The 25,370-nt window shown below is 49.7% G+C and overlaps 2 protein-coding genes across 2 annotated transcripts; one reads left to right on the plus strand and one right to left on the minus strand.

Moving 5' to 3' along the window:
• The first annotated feature begins 4,708 nt into the window (after positions 1-4,708).
• epn2 (epsin 2) lies at positions 4,709-16,576 on the plus strand. Its single transcript, XM_067232641.1, has 11 exons — positions 4,709-4,920; positions 7,702-8,367; positions 8,552-8,712; positions 11,290-11,402; positions 11,624-11,737; positions 12,586-12,688; positions 13,067-13,207; positions 13,321-13,350; positions 13,706-13,921; positions 14,802-15,110; positions 15,329-16,576. The coding sequence occupies exons 2-10, from the start codon at positions 7,937-7,939 to the stop codon at positions 15,107-15,109; spliced, it is 1,617 nt and encodes a 538-aa protein (XP_067088742.1). The 5' UTR covers positions 4,709-4,920; positions 7,702-7,936; the 3' UTR covers position 15,110; positions 15,329-16,576.
• Positions 16,577-18,994: 2,418 nt separating this feature from the next.
• On the minus strand, positions 18,995-20,873 carry b9d1 (B9 protein domain 1). The gene is made up of 7 exons (XM_067232642.1): positions 20,674-20,873; positions 20,405-20,473; positions 20,188-20,299; positions 20,003-20,099; positions 19,854-19,916; positions 19,560-19,627; positions 18,995-19,438 (listed from the first exon to the last, which is right to left on the minus strand). Exons 1-7 carry the CDS (start codon positions 20,734-20,736, stop codon positions 19,281-19,283), a joined length of 630 nt encoding a protein of 209 aa, XP_067088743.1. The 5' UTR covers positions 20,737-20,873; the 3' UTR covers positions 18,995-19,280.
• Between the last annotated feature and the right edge of the window lie 4,497 nt (positions 20,874-25,370).

Genomic DNA, 25,370 nt, shown 5'->3' on the forward strand with positions numbered 1-25,370 from the left:
ACGGCAGCCCCACAGCACCCCCACAGCAGCCCCACAGCAGCCCCACAGCAGCTCCACAGCACCCCCACAGCAGCCCCACAGCAGCTCCACGGCAGCCCCACGGCAGCCCCACGGCAGCCCTCTCTGGGGTTCTCTGCCTGAGCTGGAATACTGCCGGGGGCACCATAATCATCTGTTACACGTGAGTGTGTGTGTGTGTGTGTGTGTGTGTGTGTGTGTGTGTGTGTGTGTGTGTGTGTGTGTGTGTAGTACAGCTAGAGTTTCAGATCTCTGGAGATGCTGTGATTCATGCAAACTCGCAAACTTAACTTATACATATCAATCACCACACACACACCTACCAAACAGCACACATGCAGGACACACACACCTACCAAACAGCACACATGCAGACACACACACCTACCAAACAGCACAGGAGTGTTTTTCCCTGTAACAATTACACACAGAGACACAAGACATGCAGGAAGAGGAGGAGGAGGAGGAGGAGGAGGAGGAGGAGGAGGAGGGAGGAGGAGGAGGAGGAGGAGGAGGAGGAGCAGGAGGAGGAGGAGGTGAGAAGCAGAAGCAGAAGAGCGTAAGAAAAGAAGAGGAGAAGTGTTTCTCTTCAAACCAGACAGAACAACTGAAGGCTGAACGACAGGATGTTGAAAGCAGAACTGGCCCCCATTCCCAGGATATCAGCCATCAGTCAGTGAGCTGGTCACATGATGCGCTGAAGGACAGAACAGGAAGCTGAGTCATGTGATTCACACAAGCAACACAGAGGAGACAGCCCAACCTGAGCGTTTACTGGAGGTGTCGTGAGTGTGTGAGGTCATTCATACGTTCACCAGTGATGCCGTCTTTGAAAGGACTGCAGATACCACAACATGCCATGCAAAAGGAAACACGCTCAAGGTGTGTTCAGTCATACTGACACCACACACACACACAAAACACACCACACACACACACACACACACCACACAACACACACCCACACACACACACACACACACCACACACACACACACACACACACCACACACACACACACACACACCACACACACACACACACACACACACACACACACACACACACGCGCACACGCACACACACACACCACACACACACACACACGCACACACACACACACGCACACACACACAAGTTTGTTTTTCCATCCCAAGTCAGGCCCGACCATTCACTCCAATACTCAACTGTGTTACCCACAAACCCCTAACCCTGACACTGAGACTACACACCCTGACACAACGTTCCAGATTCTGGCTTCCAGCAAAAGGGGCCTCACAAGGTCAAGTTTTTCACACTTTCCCGACTACCAGTGTCTTGCATGTGTTGCATGAAGGTGATCATAAACATGACTAACAGTGTCTTGCATGTGTTCCATGAAGGTGATCATAAACATGACTAACAGTGTCTTGCATGTGTTCCATGAAGGTGATCATAAACATGACTAACAGTGTCTTGCATGTGTTGCATGAAGGTGATCATAAACATGACTAACAGTGTCTTGCATGTGTTGCATTGAAGGTGATCATAAACATGACTAACAGTGTCTTGCATGTGTTGCATGAAGGTGATCATAAACATGCAAATACATGGAAGGACAAGTCGACAAAAGCAGTTAAAAGTGGAGGTGAGAATTATTTTTTCCTGATCAGAGGTTTACATACTCTCCCATCAAGCTGCTGGGCAAAAAACATAACATGTCAGTTAATGGCACAGCACCTATATGTTAGTATGTACAGCCATGGCCATAAGTTTTGACATGACAAATGTTGTGTTTTGCAAAGTTTGCTGGTTCAGTATTTGAGGAAAAAAAATTCACACGTTCTATAGAATACTGGAATACAATAAAGCACATTTCATATTTGTTAAAGCTTTTTTGGGCGAACATTTTCAATATATGCAAATAGTCCCCTCTTTTACAATCTGCTCTTAAAATCCAATCAGAATGATTCTACACAGATTTCCACCTGGCTAGAACTAGTTTAGAGAGAGAGAGAGAGAGAGAGAGAGAGAGAGAGAGAGAGAGAACTAAATTATGTTAGCAGTCATTTTATGCCAAGGCCCAGCAAGCTTTACAAACACCTGAATGTATGTCGCTTTCCATACTTTTGGCCACGGCTGTACTGTGTCTGTGTATGTGTCTGCATGTGTGCATGTAGGTAAGTTTGTGTGTGTGTGTGTGTGAGAGAGAGAGAGAGAGAGAGAGAGAGGGAGAGGGAGAAAGAGAGAGAGAGAGAGAGAGAGAGAGAGAGAGAGGGAGAGGAGAGAGAGAGAGAGAGAGAGAGAGAGAGAGAGAGAGAGAGAGAGAGAGAGAGGAGAGAGAGAGAGAGAGAGAGAGAGAGAGAGAGAGAGAGGGAGGGAACTCATTGGATGCGATGTGGGTGGCACAAATAAGTGTTACAATTGAATGTCTACAGTGTTACCATACTCTCTGGCTCTCTCTCCCTCTCCCTTTCTCCTCTCTCTCTTTCTCTCTCTCTGTCCTCTCTTGATCTCCTGATCTCTTCCTCTCTCTTTTTATCATCCCTCCATTTCACCTTTTTTCAATCTCTCTCTTCCTCTCATTTTCTCTTCCTCTTATTCTTTCACTGTCTCTCTCTCTTCTCTCATTCTCCTTATTCTGTCTCTTGCATCTCTTCCCTGGTTCCCTCCCACAGCTCACCCCAGCCAGCTAAGGCCTCAACTCTTTGGGTCCTTTTCTATATTTTCTTCCTGTGTTGGTAGTTGCTCATAGACTCGTATGCCAAGATACTGTTACAGTATCAGAGCCTGTGCACCTACACACAAACAACTTTGTGGTAAAGAGATGTTTAATAACAGGAAATATTAATCCCAAATGCAAATTGTGTCTTGCATGACTTGAATGTTTCATCTTGAGCCAGATTCTCGCACCCAACAACGTAGCACTTGGTCTTTCTTGTCCTCTGCTGCCCTCTGTGTGTGGAGGGGTACACTGCTGCAGCCTCCCTTTGGCAATAATTAGATTGGACATACTGACTATGTTCTGTGCTTCTGCACACGCACACTCACAAACACACACACAAACACACACATACTCACAAACACACATACACACATACTCACAAACACACATACACACATACTCACAAACACACTCACAAACACACGCCTAAAGCAGCTTGACTTAAGCTTCTTTGGCTAATCTTGTGCTCCTTTAATGCAACAGGCAGAGACAGCATGACAGAGAGGTCAAGCTGGTTGTTGTCAGTCTGCTCTCGTGTATCTTCTTGCATGTCTCAATGTGGTTTTGTTTTTATTATGTCTGACTGATTTATGTATTTTACATACTGGACATGCTTATTATGTCTGCGCTTCAGCTCTACAAGTTTTCATCTTACTTAGTCCGTATTTCTATGATATTAACATCTATAATTGTATTGTTTTGCATGTTTTGTACTATGCTCCTCTGTGTTGCAAGTTTGAAATTAGTACCTGACAATGTAGTATAAGGGTTTCCTGAAGAAAGCTTTTTATTAACAATTATATTATTTTATTTGTATTATTATTATTACTGTATGATTATAAATTATCTTATTTCAATGTTATATGAAGACGGAAGCAGATCATTTGGGCTGACAGGTTTATTAAAGGGAGGAGCAGGTGGCACGAGGAGAGGAAGAAAAGGAGGGATTGAGACTAAATTTGTCACCCAACCAAACTAAAACAAATTTTCTAAATGAACAAGTCAAAGGTCTATTCTACAGATTCACTGTGTGTCTGAGTCACCAGTGCAGGTTAAGTTCCTGTGTTTGTGTCTCCCCTGCGCTGTGGGATGAGGACAGGTGTGGGGGGTGGATGAGCCAGGCTTAGGAACACGTAGGTCGGTAGTGGCTGGTTGTGTGGATGATGTCTGAAACCCTCCCACACTCTATATTTATCACTGGCACAGACACAGGGCTCTGAACCCCTGACTGGTGGAATGCTGTGTTCTGCAAGCAATGGTTGGGGCTGACACATACACACACTGTCAACACATACACACTGTCTCACATACACACTGTCACACATACACACACTGTCTCACATACACACACTGGTCTCACATACACACTGTCACACACTGTCTCACTAAAATAACATATCAAACAGCCACACTAAGCCTACTAAGTCCTGTGAGTGTGCATATCCAAAATGTGTTAATTGTTTCCTTTGCCATACTATTCTTTATTGTTAATTAAGTGTTCCATAGCTCAACAGTACGCCTTGTCACTGGCGATGATTTATGATTAAGGCGACATGAAGTGTAAAGGACCTGTTCTGAAGTTGTTCCCTGTTTAACCAGTTTCCAGTGTTTTCTTTTACAGCCGAAAAAAAACAAGGCAGATGACAGAGAGGGTAAGAAGTTGTAAAAACTGTATGGGAAAGTTTGCAGGAATCCACAGAAACCTGATGATGAACACCACTTAACCGTTCGTCTCTCTTCAATGGAAATACATAACACCACGTAGAAATACAAGACTGCATAACTACAATGATCTCTTTGTGGTAAATCAAAAAAGTTCCCTCACCATTGCTCAACATGTGAATAAATTCTTCAGAAGGGAAGGACAGAGGTTTTTTGTCAAGGCGAGTTTAGACTGCTTTGGTCACACCCTTCCCCGCCTGCGCTGCCCCCCCCTCCCTGAGCGAAGGCTCTGCCCGCCATGTTGTGGGCTGAGTGGGGCTCACAGGGACCAGTGGAAGCGCAGACGTGTAAGCTTTGTGCTAGGCTAGCTGGCTTGCTAACCATAGCAACAATACGCGAAGGCGCAACAAGCCTCATCCAACAAAAAAAAAGTCGTTTCTCGAAATATCCTTGGCGTTTTACGTGATTTATTTCCTTAACGTGTGGGTTTAAATCCCCGGAATTCCAGTTGTACCTCGAACAAGTTCAGAAGAATGGTAAGTCGCTCATTGTTTTGCCTAGAGGGGAGTCCACAACTCCTTGCGATGCTTCTTTGGCGACATCTCCACCAAGTACAGTCCCTAGCAACGTTAGCTACATAGCTTTGTTAGCCAGCTAGCTAGTCTAACCATTGTAAGGAACGGCTCATTTTGTGTGTTCTGGTGTCACTTGAGCTAACTATTTGCCTGAACTGAATTTTAACTGTCTAGGCAAAGTGTAATTTGGTATTTGTCAGTTTGATTAACGTTTACTACAGCAGGTTTGACTTCTGAGAGCGCAGACTAGATATCAAGGACCATTTGCTGAGTTCATTCTAGCAACTTGCTAGCTAGTAGATAACAAGCTAACGGTACTAGCTAAAGTTAGCTGGTTAACTGTGCATTGGTGGACCCACAAGTTCTGAAATGTTGTTCGCGTTTTTGTATCGTTTTCAAAAACGCTGGCAAGATAATTATCAATTTCCAATTGAATTGGTCGATGCCAGATAAAGACATATCGCTAGCTAGCTATGAAGCACACAAACAGTAGCTAGCAATTTCAAAACAGCGCGATGTCCTCAGTTTCGGTAAGATTGTTAAATGTCGGGGCAACATGATTGAACATTTGATTTGCTGATGTTAGCGAGTAGCTGTTCAATGAAACTTTTTGGTCGCATACAATTACCACAAATGGTAGTTAGCTAGATAGGTTAGTTTGTCTAAACGCTGCATGGTAGTTAAAACTGTGGTTGGCTTCCGAATTTGCTGAGCCAGACATTAGAAGGAAATGAGTTGACGAGCAATGTTCTGGGCATCTTCAGCGATGGTGGACAAGGAACAAATCCAAGGTTATTAATCTATTGACATACAACAGTACCCCCAGATATAACAGAGCCTGGGTTATAACTGTAAAAAAAAAACAAAAACCGCAAAATCTGAGCGTAATAGCAGGTGTCGTTTTGCGGATGTAGCCTAAGTCAATGAAATCAGTATGGCCTCCCGTCTTCAGTGAATGTGTGATCTGCCCTGTAGATGGCTGGTCTGGAGGAGAAACGGCCGGTGCTCAGATAGGAGCCAGAGTTGTGGAGGAGGCCTAGTAACTCACACAGGCACACTACACAGACCCTGCCTGTGTGCAGGCTTCCTTGGCTGGGGGGGGGGGGGGGGGGGGGGGAGGGAGGGGGAAGGGGTTGTTCCGGGGGGAGACAGGCGTTTCTCTCTTCCTCTTGTCTACTGTGTGAATAGGTGATTATAGCAGCAGATGTGTCATTAGGCTGGAGCGGATTCACACTGATGCAGGGGGGAGGAGAGGGGGGAGGAGTTAGAGTCACATTTCAGAGCCTTTAAGTGAATTTACGGGATGTGCCAAGTTGTTTTGTTACCCCCCACCTCCCCCTACACCCCCCGTCACCCCTGCCTTCTCCTCACCCCCATTCCCTTCAGCTGCCACTCCTCAGCATCACCAAGCAGGAAGCCCAGCCTACACACACACAAACACACACACACACAAACACACACACATACACACACACATACACACTACTACATGACTCAAAGGTTCACAACAAACCATTGTTGTGTTGCGACAACTTTACCCAATACAAAAACAAATAAAAAGCATTTTCTTTAACCTTTGCGATGTTTGGGGTCTGAGACAGCCCGACGGTTAAAAGAAAATGCTTCACTTTGTTTTTGTATGCGGTAAAGTTGTTGCAATACGACGTTGGGTCACAATGACTGATGGGTCAGAATGACCCGAAGATAACACAAGGGTTAAAAACTTTATGAAAGTAGTGGTGCTTCACCGTGAACATTTTACAGGATATTTACACCCAAACACTCCCAACCCCCCCCTTAAGAAGAGCTCCCCAGGAGGGCATGTGTGTGCATGCTGGCTGGGTTTCAGGTAACCCAGCCAGGTTGCATGTTACTGCCACAGCTCTCCTCCCAGCACTGCTCCAGTCTCACTCCCCCTGCCTCTCTCCCCCATCAGCTCCCTGATGCATACTGCACACTCACTACCCAGGTCATGGCCCTGTGAAAGGCATGTGGAGGCTCTGGGGTGAGTGGTTAGTAGGTTCCCCAGCTGTGTGTGTGTGTTAGATGGTACAGAGGAGAGCTGTGAGGCTAGCTCACATGTGGATCTACAGGAAGGGATCTACAGGAAGGGAGCTACAGGAAGGGAGCTACAGGAAGGGAGCTACAGGAAGGGAGCTACAGGAAGGGAGCTACAGGAAGGGAGCTACAGGAAGGGATCTACAGGAAGGGAGCTACAGGAAGGGAGCTACAGGAAGGGAGCTACAGGAAGGGAGCTACAGGAAGGGAGCTACAGGAAGGGATCTACAGGAAGGGAGCTACAGGAAGGGAGCTACAGGAAGGGAGCTACAGGAAGGGAGCTACAGGAAGGGAGCTACAGGAAGGGAGCTACAGGAAGTCAGAATGGCTGAAGTGGCAGACAGACTTGCTTCATCACAGCTCTTAATCAGAGATGACAGGCATCCTCTCTTCCCTCAGTCACTGCTGGTAACAGACAGAAACCTCACAGAGAAACACCAGCCCAGTTCCTCAGATGGTGGATTGTTTTGAAGTGTCCCTAACCCTGGCTGCTGTAACAGTGGAAACGTTGCCTCTTCTTCCTTCCTCTATGTAGGCTACGCTTTTATTTACTGTCACTGTGTTGTGTTCCTCTGCCACGGAACTGACTCATCCCTTCTCTCTCTCTCTCTCTCTCTCTCTCTCTCTCTCTCTCTCTCTCTCTCTCTCCTTCTCTCTCTCTCTCTCTCTCTCTCGTGTTTCTAGGTGATGGCGTGGTTGTGTGTGCTGCCGGCTCCTGGCGTGTGGAGATGGTTTTAACAGACACAGTTCTAGAGGACTCAGGAACACATCACTGGGCTGGAGAGGCTTCCTAACACACACACACAAAACAGAACATTCTATCCACACACACACACACACACACAGAGTGTGTGAGCCAAACTCTCCTTTGTGAGAGAGCGTTTCTGTCCAGTGCGCGTCAACCATCACCATTGCTGCCATGCCGAGCTCCACCATCCGGCGTCAGATGAAGAACATGGTCAACAACTACTCTGACGCCGAGAAGAAGGTTCGCGAGGCGACCTCCAACGACTCATGGGGCCCCTCGTCCTCGCTGATGTCGGAGATCGCCGACCTGACGTACAACGTGGTGGCCTTCTCTGAGATCATGAGCATGATCTGGAAACGCCTCAACGACCACGGCAAGAACTGGAGGCACGTGTACAAGGCCCTGACCCTGCTGGACTACCTGATGAAGACGGGCTCAGAGCGCGTGGCGCTGCAGTGCAAGGAGAACATCTTCGCCATCCAGACACTGAAGGACTTCCAGTACGTGGACCGGGACGGGAAGGACCAGGGCATCAACGTCCGGGAGAAGAGCAAGCAGCTGGTGGTGCTCCTCAAGGATGAAGACAGGCTCAAAGGAGAGAGGTCAGGAGGGGCTGCCACGCACACCCCAGGAGATTATTATGGGATGGGGGGGGGGGGGCTATGACCAAACTTTTGTGTTGTGTGAGAAGGTTGGGGTTAGGTCCTCCCAGTGTTAATGATACTGTGTGTGTCGGAAAAGAGCGTGGACTGATAGACTGACTTGGTGTGTGTGTGTGTGTGCCAGGTCCCAGGCGTTGAAGACCAAGGAGCGCATGGCCCAGGTGTCCACCACGGGAGCAGCTGCCCAGATGGGCTTCGGCAGGGGCTCGTCCCAGCCCAACCTCTCCACCTCCTACTCTGAGGAGTACGGCAAGTCAGAGGGCTCGCCTGCTTCCTACCACGGCTGTAAGTACACTGTGGAGTCAGGACTACACACTCTCACACACACACACACACACTCACACACACACACACACATCAGACTTCTGTTCATGCTTCTGCCCTAGTTTGTGTAACTTTGGCCTAGAACTTGATTGTAGCCCCTCCCCCTGGCTCCGGGCAGTAGGGGCACATTCCTGAGCTTTGGAGGCATGCACAGGCTGTGACACACAGCCGAGGAGGATGTAGAGTTCACCCCCTCTTCCACATGACAGAATAATCTGTTTCTGGTCTCCTGAGAGCAACATGAGCCTCCCTCCAGCAGAGACAGGACAGATACGAGAGAGAGAGACAGGGACAATAACAGATGAGAGAGACAGGGACAATAACAGATGAGAGAGAGACAGGGACAATAACAGATGAGAGAGACAGGGACAATAACAGATGAGAGAGACGGACAGTGACAGATGAGAGAGACAGGGACAGTGACAGATGAGAGAGACAGGGACAGTGACAGATGAGAGAGACGGACAGTGACAGATGAGAGAGACAGGGACAGTGACAGATGAGAGAGACAGGGACAGTGACAGATGAGAGAGACAGGGACAGTGACAGATGAGAGAGACAGGGACAGTGACAGATGAGAGAGACAGGGACAGTGACAGATGAGAGAGACAGGGACAGTGACAGATGAGAGAGACAGGGACAGTGACAGATGAGAGAGACAGGGACAGGACAGATGAGAGAGACAGGGACAGTGACAGATGAGAGAGACAGGGACAGTGACAGATGAGAGAGACAGGGACAGTGACAGATGAGAGAGACAGGGACAGGACAGATGAGAGAGACAGGGACAGTGACAGATGAGAGAGACAGGGACAGTAACAGAGGAAAGCTGTATTCAAGTTTCAATTGTGCACTCCTCTTTGACAGAGAGAGAGGCAGAGAGAAGGATTTGAGGGACAGATATTTCCTCTCCTCCACCCAATCCTTAATCTTCAGGTTACTGAATCCAAGCTCTTTGGTCCTCAGGGTGTTTCTGAAGGGAATATTTAGGATTCCAGTGGAAACTTCCTGGTATTGTTCGCTCTGGGTGTGAATGAACCAACAGCTGAGTGACTGACTAGAGATATTCAGGGAGTGTTTGTCTGTCATTTCCTCAAATGTTAACCAACCAAAACCCATGGCTGTGGCAGCCATGAGATCAAAATCAGCTTCGCACCATCATCTTCCTGTAGTGGTGTCAGTCCCTGACCAACGCTACTTAGTGGTTCAAATCCCTGGGGAGGAGGGACTACATCACCCTGGGGAGGAGGGACTACATCGGGCTGGGGAGGAGGGACTACATCACCCTGGGGAGGAGGGACTACATCACCCTGGGGAGGAGGGACTACATCACCCTGGGGAGGAGGGACTACATCACCCTGGGGAGGAGGGACTACATCACCCTGGGGAGGAGGGACTACATCGGGCTGGGGAGGAGGGACTACATCACCCTGGGGAGGAGGGACTACATCGGGCTGGGGAGGAGGGACTACATCACCCTGGGGAGGAGGGACTACATCACCCTGGGGAGGAGGGACTACATCACCCTGGGGAGGAGGGACTACATCACCCTGGGGAGGAGGGACTACATCGGGCTGGGGAGGAGGGACTACATCAGGTTCACCCTGGGGTCGGCCTCCAGGATGGAAGTCACCAGTGGTTGTTTCCTTCTAGGGGGAAGTGGGGCTGAAATGGCTTGTGTGGTGTGTTTGTGGTGTAGCTCACTAGCTTTGTTCCAAAAGGAAGAGAAATGAGGGATGAAAGGAGGAGTACGGAGATGACGGGGCAGGGCACCTGGGGGCAGGGCACCTGGGGGCAGGGCACCTGGGGGCAGGGCACCTGGGGCATAAAGAGCACCAGGAGGGCTGGTCTGGGGCAGTTTGTCAGGTTTCCCCTGACAACAACAGCTGTGAGTTTGGGATTCTTGTGGGTGAGGGTTGTTTTGTACTAGTCATCCTCTGACCTCATACCCCTGCTCCTCATGTCATCATCTCTGTCTGCTTACTGAAGGACGGCTCAGCTACTGCAAGGGTCTGGGTTTTCTGTTCTTTGGTTGGCTCCTGTGTGTATGTGTGTGTGTGTTCCCTGCCTGTCTCCAGATATCTGTGTGTGAGCATGTCTCGACTAGTCCTTTATTTTAAGATGTGCATTAAGAGACAGAGAGAGAGACAGAGAGAGAGACAGAGAGAGAGACAGAGAGACAGACAGAGAGAGACAGAGACAGAGAGCATTGAGAAACATAAAGCAGAAGAAAGGAGGGCAGGGCAGAAACAGACTTGTGATGTCATCATGCTCTGTCATCTCCTCCCCCGCCTTGGTTTCTATGGAAACCAACACTGTCACATTTTCCATTTTCAACACACTATCAGTTTCCAGGAAATCATGATGAAACACACACCATGGTGATTGTCCTTCCTTGTCAGTCAGTACATGTCTTACAAACCAATTTTTCACCGCCAACGCCTCTTGTTCAATGGACATACACTCTCCCAGTCGAACACACAGAGAGATGGTGTGTGTGATGTGGTGTGTGTGATGTGGTGTGTGTGTGTGTTCCAGCCACGTCTCCCGCGGCGGGCTCGGAGCTGGAACAGGCTCGGCCCCAGACCAGTGGGGAGGAGGAGCTGCAGCTGCAGCTGGCCCTGGCCATGAGCAGAGAGGCTGCAGAACAGGTACACACACACACACACACACACACACACACACACACACACACACACTCCTGTCCCATCATATATTTAGTGAAAGGATGTAAAACAAAGAATACATTCTCTCCCCCTCTCTCTCTCTCCCCCCTCTCCCTCCCCCCCCCCTCTCTCTCCCTCCCTCCCCCTCTCTCTCTCTCCCCCCCCCCCCTCTCTCTCTCCCCCCCCCCCCCTCTCTCTCTCTCTAGGAGGAGCGTATACGTCGGGGGGATGATCTGAGACTACAGATGGCTCTGGAGGAGAGTAAGAAAGGACCTTCCACTGAACCTGGCTCTGCCAAACTGGCCAAGAAGAAGAAGGAGGTACACACACACAGAGGAAACTGACTCAGTCATAATGGGACTGATATTTTCCCTCTGCTTCCCATCTGTCTGTCAGGCCAGTTTCCCATCATTAGGGTGGCCCGGGCCCCGGGCCCCACCCCCGGGCCCCGCCCCCACCCCCGGGCCCCCCCCTCCCCCCCCCGGGGGCGGGGCCCGGGGGTGGGGGCGGGGCCCGGGGGTGGGGGGGGGAGGGGGGGGCGGGGCTCGAGGCTAGACCTCGAGGCTAGCCTCGAGCTAGCTCCCAGCTCTCCCTGTTGACACTGTGAGCAGCATCATCCTGGTGCATAAGGCCTGGGGCACACTGGGCAGCTTGCTACAGCTAGACCACGAGGCTAGACCTCGAGGCTAGACCACGAGGCTAGACCACGAGGCTAGACCACGAGGTTAGACCACGAGGCTAGACCACGAGGCTAGACCTCGAGGCTAGACCTCGAGGCTAGACCTCGAGGCTAGACCTCGAGGCTAGACCTCGAGGCTAGACCTCGAGGCAAGACCTCGAGGCTAGACCACGCCTGCTCAGTCCTGCTCCTGCAGAGATCCCCTCCTGCACACCTTATTCTGATCATGATGTGGTTGATGAAGTGGAGCAGGTTAGGGTTGGGGCCAGGTGCTCTGCTCATGTTCCAGATGAAAGTGCAGTTCAGGAAACTTGTGTAACATTGTCACAGACCTGTCTGGCTGGATACTAACCTTCCCTCTCTGCATTCCTCTCTCCATCTGTTCCCTGTCTCCATGTCTCTCCCCCCGCCCCCCCGTCTCCTGCCCCCCTGCTCTGCCCCCCTCCCCCTGCCCCCCCCCCCCCCTCTTGCCCCCTGCTGGGTGTCCAGCCTCAGTCTTCTCTCATGGACCTGATGGATGTTCCAGAGGGAGAGCCCAGGCCAGAGCCCTGGGGGGCGGGGGCAGCTGCTCCAGACCCATGGCACTCCTACGGTACACACACACACACACAGTGTGTAATAGAGTGCAGGAACTGGGGTGCGTGACTTGCTGTGTTTGTGTCTCCTGCAGCTCTCAGCACTGGGCCTCTTAGGAGGAATGCTGCTGTACCTGCTCCCTCACATAACTACACTGAGGAGGGGTGGAGGGAGGGGTGGAGGGAGGGGTGGAGGGTGGGAGGGTGGAGGGAGGGAGGGGGGGAGGGAGGGAGGAAAATCTAGAGGATGGCTGAAGGAGAGAAAAACAATGCTGTGTCTTGTACGGTGTGTTAACTGAATCGAGTATTCACCCAGACCATGGTATAAGGTGTGTTAACTGAGTGTGTGACTTTGGACTGCCCTCACCCGTCCCCTGCCCTCCCCCTCCTCACAGGTGCAGCTCCCAAGCCTGCAGCACCAGTGGACCCCTGGGGACCCCCCTCCTCCTCCTCTGCTCCCCCCATGAAGAGCAGCGATCCCTGGGGAAGCAGCTCTGCATCCGGCCCTGACCCCTGGAACTCCAATACAGGGACAGGTACACACACACGCATCATAAACGCATATCATAACACTCACACAATATTCTCTCATAAATGTAAGCAGACTCTAACCCACAGGTGTGTGTGTGTGTGTGTGTGACGTTCACAGGTAGCTTCGACCTGTTTGGTGTGTCTAACGGTACGTTTACAGAGGACAGCCAGATCCTGTGTCCTCACTGTCACTCACCTGTCCTCACTGTCACTCACCTGTCCTCACTGTCACTCACCTGTCCTCACTGTCACTCACCTGTCCTCACTGTCACTCACCTTTCCTCACTGTCACTCACCTGTGCTCATCTGGTAACCCTGCTCCACCTTCCCTCTCCACCTTCCCTCTCCACCTGCCCTCTCCACCTGCCCTCTCCACCTGGCCTCTCCACCTTCTCTCTCCACATTCTCTCTCCACCTGCCCTCTCCACCTGCCCTCTCCACCTTCTCTCTCCACCTGTGTCAGCTAGTGTGAGTGTTTTGACCGTGTGTGTGTGTTGGTCCAGGTGATGGTGGAGGTGTGTCATCCGTGCCCTCCCAGAGTGGAGGAGGAGGGGGCAGCCTCAGTATGGACCTGTTTGACCCCCTGCCCAGCAGCAACGCCACACGCAAGACCCCTGAGTCCTTCCTGGGGCCCAATGCCGCCCTGGTCAACCTGGACTCCCTGATCTGCAAGCCCCCCCAGCCAGCCCCCACCATCAACCCCTTCCTGGCCTCCGCAGGTACACACACACACATCACAGCCTGGCCCCTTCTATCACACTTGGCGCTGCATGCCCTTAACCCGAATGAACATGGTGTGTGTTTACCCTTGCTTCTGTCTGGGTCTGGTGGACCTGACACTGGAAGCTTGAGCCAGACTAGCAGACACAGCAGGAACTCCCAGCCAGACTAGCAGACACAGCAGGAACTCCCAGCCAGACTAGCAGACACAGCAGGAACTCACAGCCAGACTAGCAGACACAGCAGGAACTCACAGCCAGACTAGCAGACACAGCAGGAACTCCCAGCTAGACTAGCAGACACAGCAAGAACTCACAGCCAGACTAGCAGACACAGCAGGACCTCACAGCCAGACTAGCAGACACAGCAGGAACTCACAGCCAGACTAGCAGACACAGCAGGACCTCACAGCCAGAGTAGCAGACACAGCAGGACCTCACAGCCAGACTAGCAGACACAGCAGGAACTCCCAGCCAGACTAGCAGACACAGCAGGACCTCACAGCCAGACTAGCAGACACAGCAGGACCTCACAGCCAGACTAGCAGACACAGCAGGAACTCACAGCCAGACTAGCAGACACAGCAGGAACTCACAGCCAGACTAGCAGACACAGCAGGAACTCACAGCCAGACTAGCAGACACAGCAGGAACTCACAGCCAGACTAGCAGACACAGCAGGAACTCCCAGCTAGACTAGCAGACACAGCAGGACCTCACAGCCAGAGTAGCAGACATAGCAGGACCTCACAGCCAGAGTAGCAGACACAGCAGGACCTCACAGCCAGAGTAGCAGACACAGCAGGGTTAGGGTTAGTAGGAAATCACAGCCAGACGACCGTGACCCTCCACTCTGTCTAACCCCGCCTCCTCTCCACAGGCTCCGCCCCCGCGCCGGCTGCCCAGGCCAATCCCTTCCAGCTCAGCCAGCCAGTCCCTCCCACCCTCAACCAGCTGCGCGTCAGCCCCATGCCCCTGGGCTTTGGAAGCATGGCGGAGCCCCTGGCCCTGTCCTCCCTGCCCCCCCAGCCCATCAGCATGGTGCCTGTGGGGGGCCGCATGATGCCAGGTGTGGGGGTGCCAGGGGCCCTCCCTGCCTCCATGTCCATGCCCCAGCCCCTCATGAGCAGCAGCTTGGGCCCCCAGGGAGCCCAGCCGCCTGGAACCACCAACCCCTTCCTGCTGTGAGGTGGGGGGGGGCAACCCCTTCCTGCTGTGAGGTGGGGGGGGGCCAACCCCTTCCTGCTGTGAGGTGGGGGGGGGCAACCCCTTCCTGCTGTGAGGTGGGGGGGGGCAACCCCTTCCTGCTGTGAGGTGGGGGGGGCAACCCCTTCCTGCTGTGAGGTGGGGGGGGGCAACCCCTTCCTGCTGTGAGGTGGGGGGGGGCCAACCCCTTCCTGCTGTGAGGTGGGGGGGGGTGACACGAGCCCTCTACACCCCCCCTCCCCTCCTGTCTGCCCTACAAGCTGCCCAGTCACCTGCGCCCTCATACAGTGTCACTCTCCGGAGACTTGATGGACTAGCAGTGGTGTTTACAGTTTTTATATGAGCAGAGAGAGAACTGTCTCTCCTCCACCTCCTCTCCTTTCTCTCTCTCTGTCTCTCTCCTCCCCCCAGACCCCCCCTCCCCAGGGAGAGAGCGCTGCAGAGCTCACTCATCTACTAACCCTAGTCTGTCTGGGAGCAGGTTATGTATTTACTCTAAGCTAACCTTTTATAACCCCAACCAGCTGTGTGTGTGTATGTATGTATGCCAGTGTGTGTCGGTGCTTATACACTGTGTGTATTCCAGTGGGCTTCAGTTTAGACTGTGTGTGTTTAGGACTGCGTGGACGAAGTTACAGTTAGGTGTGTGTGTGTGTTACAGCTGACTGTGTGTGTGTTACTAAGCAGGGATTTTGCACATGCGTTTGTTTCTGTGACTGTTGGCTCACCGCTGGTCCTTAGCCGGAGAGAGAGCAAGGCCGTGACCCCCGGTACTGCTCCCAACTCTCTGAGGTCACTGCCTAGGTTTGACACGCTCTGACCCTCCACATGAACTTTGACCCCCCCCCCCCCCAGAGGTCAACAACCACAAGAACTGTAAACTTGACATCACTGTGAGGAAGACCTGCCATCTGGGTGTGTTGGGGGGACTGGGGTGCATGTCCCATCCTCTGCCTGCCTGCCTGCTTCCTGGAAAGCTGTGACTGAGAGGAGCACAGAGGCATTGTGGGAACTGCCACTCCCCTGATCAGTATTGAACACTGGGGCGTCTATCTGAACCCAGCTTAGTGATGCAACACTTATCTCAGTCCCTCACTCCAGACACTGTGGTGTCATACATGTTCCTGCCCTCCAGGCTAAACAGGCCAGGGACTGTGGGGGAGGGTTTTCTATGGGGTCGGCAGGGCAGGATGAGGCCAGGACGAGCACCACAGAGCAGCTTCCTCCTGCTCAGAGCAGAGGTGTTCATGTAGGCCATGCTGATGACTTCACATCAGGTTTGAATCTTACTGTTGTTTGAATAACCATGATCATGTATCCTTCAGTAATATCTGCTCATATTTGTCTTGATGTCTGTCGGTGTCTGTCTCTCTGCCTGTGTGTGTGTGTCTAGCTGTTTGTAGCCTTCAAGTGTTCTTTAACAAACCTGCCAGAGCTAGCCCAGTAGAAGAGACCTTGAGCTGATATCTACTGGTACTATAGGCCTCTCCCTCCCGCTCTCTCTTCCTCTCTCTCTCTGCCCCACCTTTCTTTATCTCCGTAGAGCAGTATTTCCTAGAGGGTGGAGGAACATTCAGGCAGTGTGTGCATGTTTCCACGGCGATGCCGTTGTTGGTTGTGAGATCTTGAGTGTTTACGTGATCGGTCCCGACAACGTGGAACAGATCTTGAGTGTTTACGTGATCGGTCCCGACAACGTGGAACAGATCTTGAGTGTTTACGTGATCGGTCCCGACAACGTGGAACAGATCTTGAGTGTTTACGTGATCGGTCCCGACAACGTGGAACAGATCTTGAGTGTTTACGTGATCGGTCCCGACAACGTGGAACAGATCTTGAGTGTTTACGTGATCGGTCCCGACAACGTGGAACAGATCTTGAGTGTTTACGTGATCGGTCCCGACAACGTGGAACAGATCTTGAGTGTTTACGTGATCGGTCCCGACAACGTGGAACAGATCTTGAGTGTTTACGTGATCGGTCCCGACAACGTGGAACAGATCTTGAGTGTTTACGTGATCGGTCCCGACAACGTGGAACAGATCTTGAGTGTTTACGTGATCGGTCCCGACAACGTGGAACAGATCTTGAGTGTTTACGTGATCGGTCCCGACAACGTGGAACAGATCTTGAGTGTTTACGTGATCGGTCCCGACAACGTGGAACAGATCTTGAGTGTTTACGTGATCGGTCCCGACAACGTGGAACAGATCTTGAGTGTTTACGTGATCGGTCCCGACAACGTGGAACAGATCTTGAGTGTTTACGTGATCGGTCCCGACAACGTGGAACAGATCTTGAGTGTTTACGTGATCGGTCCCGACAACGTGGAACAGATCTTGAGTGTTTACGTGATCGGTCCCGACAACGTGGAACAGATCTTGAGTGTTTACGTGATCGGTCCCGACAACGTGGAACAGATCTTGAGTGTTTACGTGATCGGTCCCCACAACGTGGAACAGATCTTGAGTGTTTACGTGATCGGTCCCGACAACGTGGAACAGATCTTGAGTGTTTACGTGATCGGTCCCGACAACGTGGAACAGATCTTGAGTGTTTACGTGATCGGTCCCCACAACGTGGAACAGATCTTGAGTGTTTACGTGATCGGTCCCGACAACGTGGAACAGATCTGGCGCCCAGGTGGATTCACATCACGTTGGCTAATCTGCCTGCAAGCTCATTAACCATCAAACCCCCCCCCTAACCCTAAAGACAGGTGTGTGCACACAGGGACACACCCAGGGATGGTGGTTGGATGAGTTGACTCTAAGCAACAGTACATCAGTGCTAGCATGTCTTATTGTCTTTACTTTTTGTTTATTAGTTATGTTTTATTTTCCTCCTAGATGTAGAGTCCATAGTCAAGCCTTCCTGTTTCAGGGCTGTATACTAGCTAAGTCATGTATCACTCTTCTCAAAAGCTCTCTCTCCATCACCCTGTGTATGTCTCTTCCTCTGTGGTTATATAGTACTACTCTATAAGCACAAGCCTTTTTCTCCAGTTGTTACCAAAGTCACAGGAGGTCTGTGATTTCTAATTAGTTATTTTATTCTTTGTAAACATTGTTATTCTTATTACCCTAACATGTAGAAACTCTCCATCAATCCCTGCCATAGGATCCTGTTTTTTTTTCTTATTTTACTTCCCTGTTCAGAAATCACTGTGTGAAGGGTTCCCATGGTTTTCTCTGGGTGAGCTAGCGCCCTCTCCTGGTCAGCTGTGGTGCTACGGCCAAGCAGCCAGCCTCCAGCAGACATCCCTCTTCTCTCAGGCACAGGACCAGGTGATGCTCCTCACAGACCACACACCGTTAAGCAACATTTAAATATGCAAACATTAAAAAAGAATTTGATTTAAGAGAAAAAGAAATGACTAAACGCTTGTGGTTGTGCAAATGTTTAGTTTTGCCGAAGAGTCTTCTGGAATATATCTCAGTGTGTGCTAAGTAGCTCCTCTGTCAGTGCATTGTTAGGGTTTAATCATGGAGGACTAACATTGTGGACTTGAGCATAAACAAATCTGTATCACGTTCATGGTCCAGTCTGTCTGTATATTTACCATAGCCCCAGGAGCAGGCTGCTTTCTTATGGATATGTGCTCAACTCTTTGGCATTATAACTGTATAATATAATTTATCATTTGTACTATTGTAACATAATGTTCTGTACCTTATTCTGTGTACTGGTTTTTAGTAGGAGAGTCACAGTGTGGTATTTTAACACCCTCTAAAACTGCAGCAAGTCACACAACGAACTAGCTGCAAAACATAAAAATAAAAAGTCTGACTTCAGCTGTGGACCTCAAGTGTGAGCATTTCTGGTGCACAGTGGTCTCCAGTACCACTTACCAAGGACATCACAGGAAACCCTTTCATGAATTACAGTACCAATGTATTATAAATATACAAAAATACAAAACTCCCCTGTAGCAAGTACACCGTGGATAGTCAGCTCCAGTTCTCCTCAGGATCAGCCTGATCCACTAGCACACCTGCTTTCACACATCAAACCTCGTCTGACTGGTTCTCCACACGTATCCATAGTCCCTTATTGAAGTGTTAGTGAGTCACTCTGGGAGTGTGTCCATGGTTGTGTGTGAAGGACTACTCCAGTCGCCATCCTTCGCAGTGGGTTGTGTGTTTCTTGTACATTACAGGCTGTACAGCTGCTGTCCTGCTGCCTGTGTTGCTGAAGCAGTGTGCATGTGCACGCCGTCTGTAGGTGTCGTGTCATAGCCCAGTCTCTTCATGTCTTTGGTGATGATGTTGAAAGACAGCGTGACGACACCCTGCGAGCGAACCCTCGTCACTGAGAGAGAGAGATCAGTTACACCACTCAGTAAAACCTGTTAACACTGAGTAGCAGTTTCAACACACACAGATAATCCCTTACACAAACTCGCAAACACAAGCGCACACATCCTACACACCTTCTCGTCCTTCCCCCTGCGCCACCACCTTAGGATCTGTGTACTCTGGACGTCTTCCCAGCAGCCAGCTGGTGAACACAGTCAGACACAGGAATACAGGAACAAAGTCAGACACAGGAACACAGTCAGACACAGGAACACAGTCAGACACCAGGAACACAGTCAGACACCAGGAACACAGTCAGACACAGGAACACAGTCAGACACAGGAACACAGACAGACACCAGGAACACAGACACAGGAACACAGACACAGGAACACAGTCAGAGACCAGGAACAGTCAGCTAGCTTACCTAGTGAATTTCTGTAGCCTGGATGTAGACTCAGGAACAAACATGGGGATGGTTCTTGTGTGTCTGAGAGAGATGGGAGAGATGAGTTAGAGGCTGAGGGGGGGGGGTGGGACAGAGGGGGGGACAGATGAGGAGGAGGTGATACTGACTGTCCTGGTGTGAACGGGATGTGCATGGCTCCATAACCTCTCACCACGTCATTACCAAAGACATCAGGTCCATACACGCTCACCACCACCTGAGGCCCTGGAGCACAAGCACACACAAACTGAACATCTTCAACATGCGGAAAGAAACATGAGAGAAGGAGATTGAGTGTGTGTGTGTTCCTCACAGCCAAAGGGGTTGGTGCTCTTGAAGGTAATCTCCAGAGGGAAGTTCCACACCAGCCTATGAGGAGATTCTCTCCCTTTAGAGGTGATCTGAGAAATGCCTTCTTCTAAGCCCTACAGAGAGAGACGGAGTTGGAGAGGTTGGCGAGGGAGAGAGAGCGCTAATCCTGCTTCCACATATGATATTGACAGTCTTCGTGGTCTGCTGCAGGTACTCACCGATGTGGGAGCCCAGTCGTGTCCGTAGACGAAGCAGTATTTGCAATACAGGTCGTCATACTCTGGAAACTTATAGACAAACCACAGACAAGATGACGTTACCCTGTCTAGCTAACTGGTGATCAAGTCAACGCAAGTAATTTAGCTACATTGTGTTTAAATGTTGTAATGTCTTAGCTAACTGGCTAACCAAGACAATTCAGTTAGATAGTACCATGTCTATACTGGTACAGCTACAGGACAAACACTGACTCGCAAGCGCCACTCACATTCGCTCCTTCAATTTGTCCGTTGATCATAAGTAGAAACACCGATGGGTTATTTATAGCCATCTCCGCGTCACAGTATATCCTTCACACCAAAAGGTATTGCGATCGAAGAAGTAGTTTAATCCAATTTCGACTTACTGTTCTCCTCATATAGAGCTAACAGGCTAATTATTGCGCTAGCTTGCTAGCTAGCGTCTCTAATGCTCTTGCCCGTTGCCAGGACGCATTACCCACGAGTCGTTGTAAGGACCAATCTTCACGGGCATTAAAACTTTTGATAATTGTTTTTCCAGTAGGGGGTGGCCATGAGCTAAGAAATGGATGCGAAAAAAGACAGTCTGATATTACATTTCTAATCTCTACTCTATTTAGTGCGTTCTGCAAATATTGAATAGTAGATATAACCTCATCCCCTTTGTCTTTTCCTTCCTCCCTGGCAGGTCTCCCCTGGTCTTTGAATCTGACCTGTCAGCCTTCTCCGACCAAACCAGACCCCTGGACTCTCACTGACCTTTCCATCGTCCCACCCTCCCTCTGTTTCTCCCTCCTTCCCTCTGTTTCTCCCACCCTCTCTCTGTTTCTCCCTCCCTCTCTGCCAAATCACCGCTTTTGATTTAGAGTCAGAATCCCACTGGACGGCGAACCATTTAAAGTACTGTGGTGTTAGTCTGTTTTGAAGATAGACAAAGATACGGAGAGTGCGCTGGAATGAACTGTTCATTTTCTGTCTGATCATGTCACATGGGGCCGAGAGAGAGAGACGTTCTTTGAATATTTGGGTGTGCTTGCCTTTTGCATGGCATATTCTCTCATATGTATCATTTATTTTTACCTTTCTTATTCTCACCCTTTCTAGTCCCTACCTTTTTGCACGACATAGGCAGTGTCGGTGTCAAAACTGTCGTCGTGATCGCGATTGCGTTGCATGGTTTAGGCCAGACCCACGCCCCTCGGCTTGAGGCAATGGCCCCGGTGGATGTTGGTGGTATTGCATTTCCGATTAGGAACACGACTCGTCCGGTAGATTTTATTCAGTCAACATAAACTATCTCCCTCAATAATTTTTTGTTCTATTTTCGAACCTGGCTCATACTACTAGCTTTTTCATAGAATAATCTTTCCAGATTTTTGCTAAATGGGAAAACTAGCAAGCGTGCACGAGTCTCGGAGCTAGAAACAAGGCGAGCCACTGTTCTGCGCAAGACCGGACAAGCCGGAACTGGAAAGATGGCGCGGTCCATTTCCATAGGCTAGCAAACACGTCAAGTTTCCTTCTGGCTACCTAGTCAGGTATTAACCAACTAATTATTCGCTAGACAAAAGTTCAATTGGAAACACGTCAAACCGTATTTCCAACACTCTTGTTGTATTAGACAGTATGCTAGCATAGCAACATGAACAAGGAGTGGTGCTAGGGGCTAATGTTTCCCTCTGCCTGTATTTCATGACATCACCTGAGCACACAGCACAGACCCCAGCACAGACCCCAGCACAAACCCCAGCACAGACCCCAGCACAGACCCCAGCAGCAGGCTGCTCCCATCCCCCGTTAACCCTCCTGCCCTGGAAGAGCTGGGGTCCTGTGTGTAAGGGGAGGGGGAGAAGGAGGATTTTTGACTGTTAATTGTTTTGACTTGTTTATTGATGCTGTCTTACACAGCACTTCTAAACTACTGATGCTGCTGGCAACAACAGACTGCTTTCTCTCTCTTTCACTTTTTGTCTTTTCTCTCACATCACTGCATTACTCTCTGCTCTTTCTCTCTTTCATTGACTTCGAAACTACAGGTTCACGAAAACAAGGAGAGAAAGAGAGTTGTTGTGGAGAGAACGAGGGGATTAGAGAGAGAGACTGAGAGAGAGAGAGACACACAGAGAGAGAGACAGAGAGAGTGAGAGATGGTTGGTCTGAGGAGAAGAATGCAGCCTCTCTATAGGCAGCCTGACCATCTCAGCGAAAGGAGTCCAGGTATGTACACTCCCACAGAGAGAGGTAGACAGTGTAAGAGATGCAGACAGTAGAGATCCAGTGCACTGCAGAAGGGTCGATACCTGCTGGTGATGTGTTCACTCTTGATACACCTCCTGAAACAAGGCAGTACAACTTTGATGTTACATCAGATAATAAAGCTATTTCTCCTGCTGACAGGAGTGTGTGAGGTTGTAGGCTATATGCATCCAGGCTGACTATATATGGAAAAGCACAATCAGCTTTTACATGTTACTGTACATGGCCAAAAGAAAGTACTTGACTGGAGCAACCTTTTCAGCCGGTTAAATGGAAACCCTGAGTGAGTGATGGATGTTTTTTTTGGATTGGCCCTGTTGATCAGTGTTGTGTGCTGGCTGGCTGTGTAGTTGTGTTGGATAGCAGGATTCCATTGAAAAAATATATTCTGGGATTAAAAAATAAACTAAATAAAGTACAGAAAATGTATATTATTCTGTTCTTCTGAACAGAGGAAGGCGTTTGATGTTGAGAAATCCTCTTGCAGGAAACAGTGATGGAGACACAGTGATGGAGACACAGTTGTGGTATGAATATGAATATGAGAGAGAGAGAGAAGTAGAGAGAGAGGTTGTGGGTTTGAATACATGATTGCTGAACCTTCTATATCCATTGCTCATGCTCTGAAAATCAATCACATCTCTTTAAAACCTCAATAGATAAATGACTTGGGTCAATATGATGTGTGTGTGCGTGTGTGTGTGCATGTGTGTGTGTGTGTATAATAAGTGGGCGGGGGGGAACGGGGTAAATTAATTAAAGAATGCAGGTCAGGTACAAGTCCCACTGGATTCTGTCTCCCTGACTTATATGAGAAAATGTCATTTGTTACGAAAGCATATTACTGTGTGTGTATGATCAAAGTTAATTATTTTGGCTCCTCCATTAGCGGGAGTGCTGTGACATCGAGAGGGCAGCTGTCTGGATAACGTGGTCTCTGCAGCTAGCACGCCTGGCAGTTAGCAACACGCCTGGCAACTCGCCTGGCAACGGACTGATGAACAAATATGGGTCTGTGATCTCACACACATGGGTTTTTAAACAAATCAATAATTACGAGAATGATGGAGTGACAAGGAAAAAGGGAGAGTGAAGGATGGAGACCGAGACCATCCCCAGAATGTTTCCTGAACAGAGAGACAGAAACTGAGAAGCTGAGAGACAGAGAGAGACTAGAGAGAGACTAGAGAGACTAGAGAGACTAGAGAGACTAGAGAGAGACTACAGAGAGACTACAGAGACTAGAGGGAGACTAGAGAGAGAGACGAGACAGACTAGAGAGAGACTAGAGAGCGACTAGAGAGACTAGAGAGACTAGAGAGAGAGACTAGAGAGAGAGACGAGAGAGAGACTAGACAGACTACAGAGACTAGAGAGAGACCAGATAGAGACAAGAGAGACTAGAGAGACTAGGGAGAGAGACTAGGGAGACTAGAGAGAGACTAGAGAGAGATACTAGAGAGACTAGAGAGAGACCAGAGAGAGAGACTAGGGAGAGAGACTAGGGAGAGAGACTAGGGAGAGAGAGAGTGTAAAAGAGAGCTTGTGGGATGGAAGCTAATACAAAGTTCCTAATGAGGAGCATCAGCTGGAGGTTCATCCTCTGCACAGAGAAGACGGAGCAAGTCCATCTGCAGAGAGACAAGGAGCTGCAGGAGTCTATGGAGAAGTATGTTTGTATGTGTGTATGTATGTGTGTGTGTATATGTTTGTGTATATGTTTGTGTGTATGTATGTGTGTGTATATGTTTGTGTGTATGTATGTGTGTGTATATGTTTGTGTATAAGTTTGTGTGTATGTGTGTATGTGTGTGTGTATGTATATGTGTGTGTATATGTTTGTTTGTGTGTATGTATGTGTGTGTATATGTTTGTGTATATGTTTGTGTGTATGTATGTGTGTGTGCGTCTGTGTCCAGGCGGTAGGATCTATATTGCAATTTTCGTAAAAACTACAGCTGCTCTGATAGTCTGCTGTAAGGGTGAGAGAAGAGGCGATGGAGAAGAGAGGGAGTGTGATGGACAAAGATGGAGGAGAGATGGAGTAAACAGGGAGCATGGAGCATGGAGGGGACGTAAGAGAGATGGAGGACACATAGAGATGTTGCGTACAGAGATGGAGGAGAGATGGAGGTGCAGGGAGGAGGAAGGTGCAGGACAGGTGTAATTCAGGGAGGTGAGAGTTGAGATAAGGACATTAAGAAAGATAAAATCAGGATTAAAGGTGTTGTTCCTAGAGAGCGAGTGATGGAGAGAGAAGGGAAGGAGAGAGGGAGTTGGAGCCTTAGAGAGTGGCAGACACGGAAAGGAAAGAGGGAAAAAGAGATTGAGGGCTATGGAATGTCCAATGCTTTGACACATCTGATGTGTGTGTGTGCTACTGTAGGGCTCAGCACAGAGCACATAGTTATGCGCTCAAATAGAACAGTCTGGTTGCATAGCAACAAACTTAACCCCCATCCCCTCTTCCCTGGAAATGTTTGAACTGCAGAATATCCTGAACACAGCTTTAACACGACCATTAAACACTCACTTCTGAAAAGACCCATTCAGTTTCGTGACGACAGTGTGTTTGTGCTTTGTGCTTCCGTGTGTGTGTGTGTGCATGCGCGACAGAACCGTACTTCAAAGAGAGCGAGAGAACTCCACTGCAGTATCAGGACAGAAGAGAGAGAGAGAGAGAGAGAGA

The sequence above is a fragment of the Osmerus mordax genome, chromosome 3 (genome assembly GCF_038355195.1).
Source record: "Osmerus mordax isolate fOsmMor3 chromosome 3, fOsmMor3.pri, whole genome shotgun sequence".
Lineage (NCBI taxonomy): Eukaryota > Metazoa > Chordata > Actinopteri > Osmeriformes > Osmeridae > Osmerus > Osmerus mordax.

What these genes read in the sequence shown, in the direction of transcription:
- epn2 (XM_067232641.1), top strand. Translation starts at nt 7,937, where the DNA reads ATGCCGAGCTCCACCATCCGGCGTCAGATGAAGAACATGGTCAACAAC. An exon ending in TGGCCAAGAAGAAGAAGGAG is followed by an intron (nt 11,738 to 12,585) that starts GTACACACACAC and finishes CTGGGTGTCCAG; the next exon opens with CCTCAGTCTTCTCTCATGGA. An exon ending in CCCCTTCCTGGCCTCCGCAG is followed by an intron (nt 13,922 to 14,801) that starts GTACACACACAC and finishes TCCTCTCCACAG; the next exon opens with GCTCCGCCCCCGCGCCGGCT.
- b9d1 (XM_067232642.1), bottom strand. Translation starts at nt 20,736, where the DNA reads ATGGCTATAAATAACCCATCGGTGTTTCTACTTATGATCAACGGACAA. An exon ending in GACAAATTGAAGGAGCGAAT is followed by an intron (nt 20,474 to 20,673) that starts GTGAGTGGCGCT and finishes TTTGTCTATAAG; the next exon opens with TTTCCAGAGTATGACGACCT. An exon ending in AGGCTACAGAAATTCACTAG is followed by an intron (nt 19,628 to 19,853) that starts GTAAGCTAGCTG and finishes TGTGTTCACCAG; the next exon opens with CTGGCTGCTGGGAAGACGTC.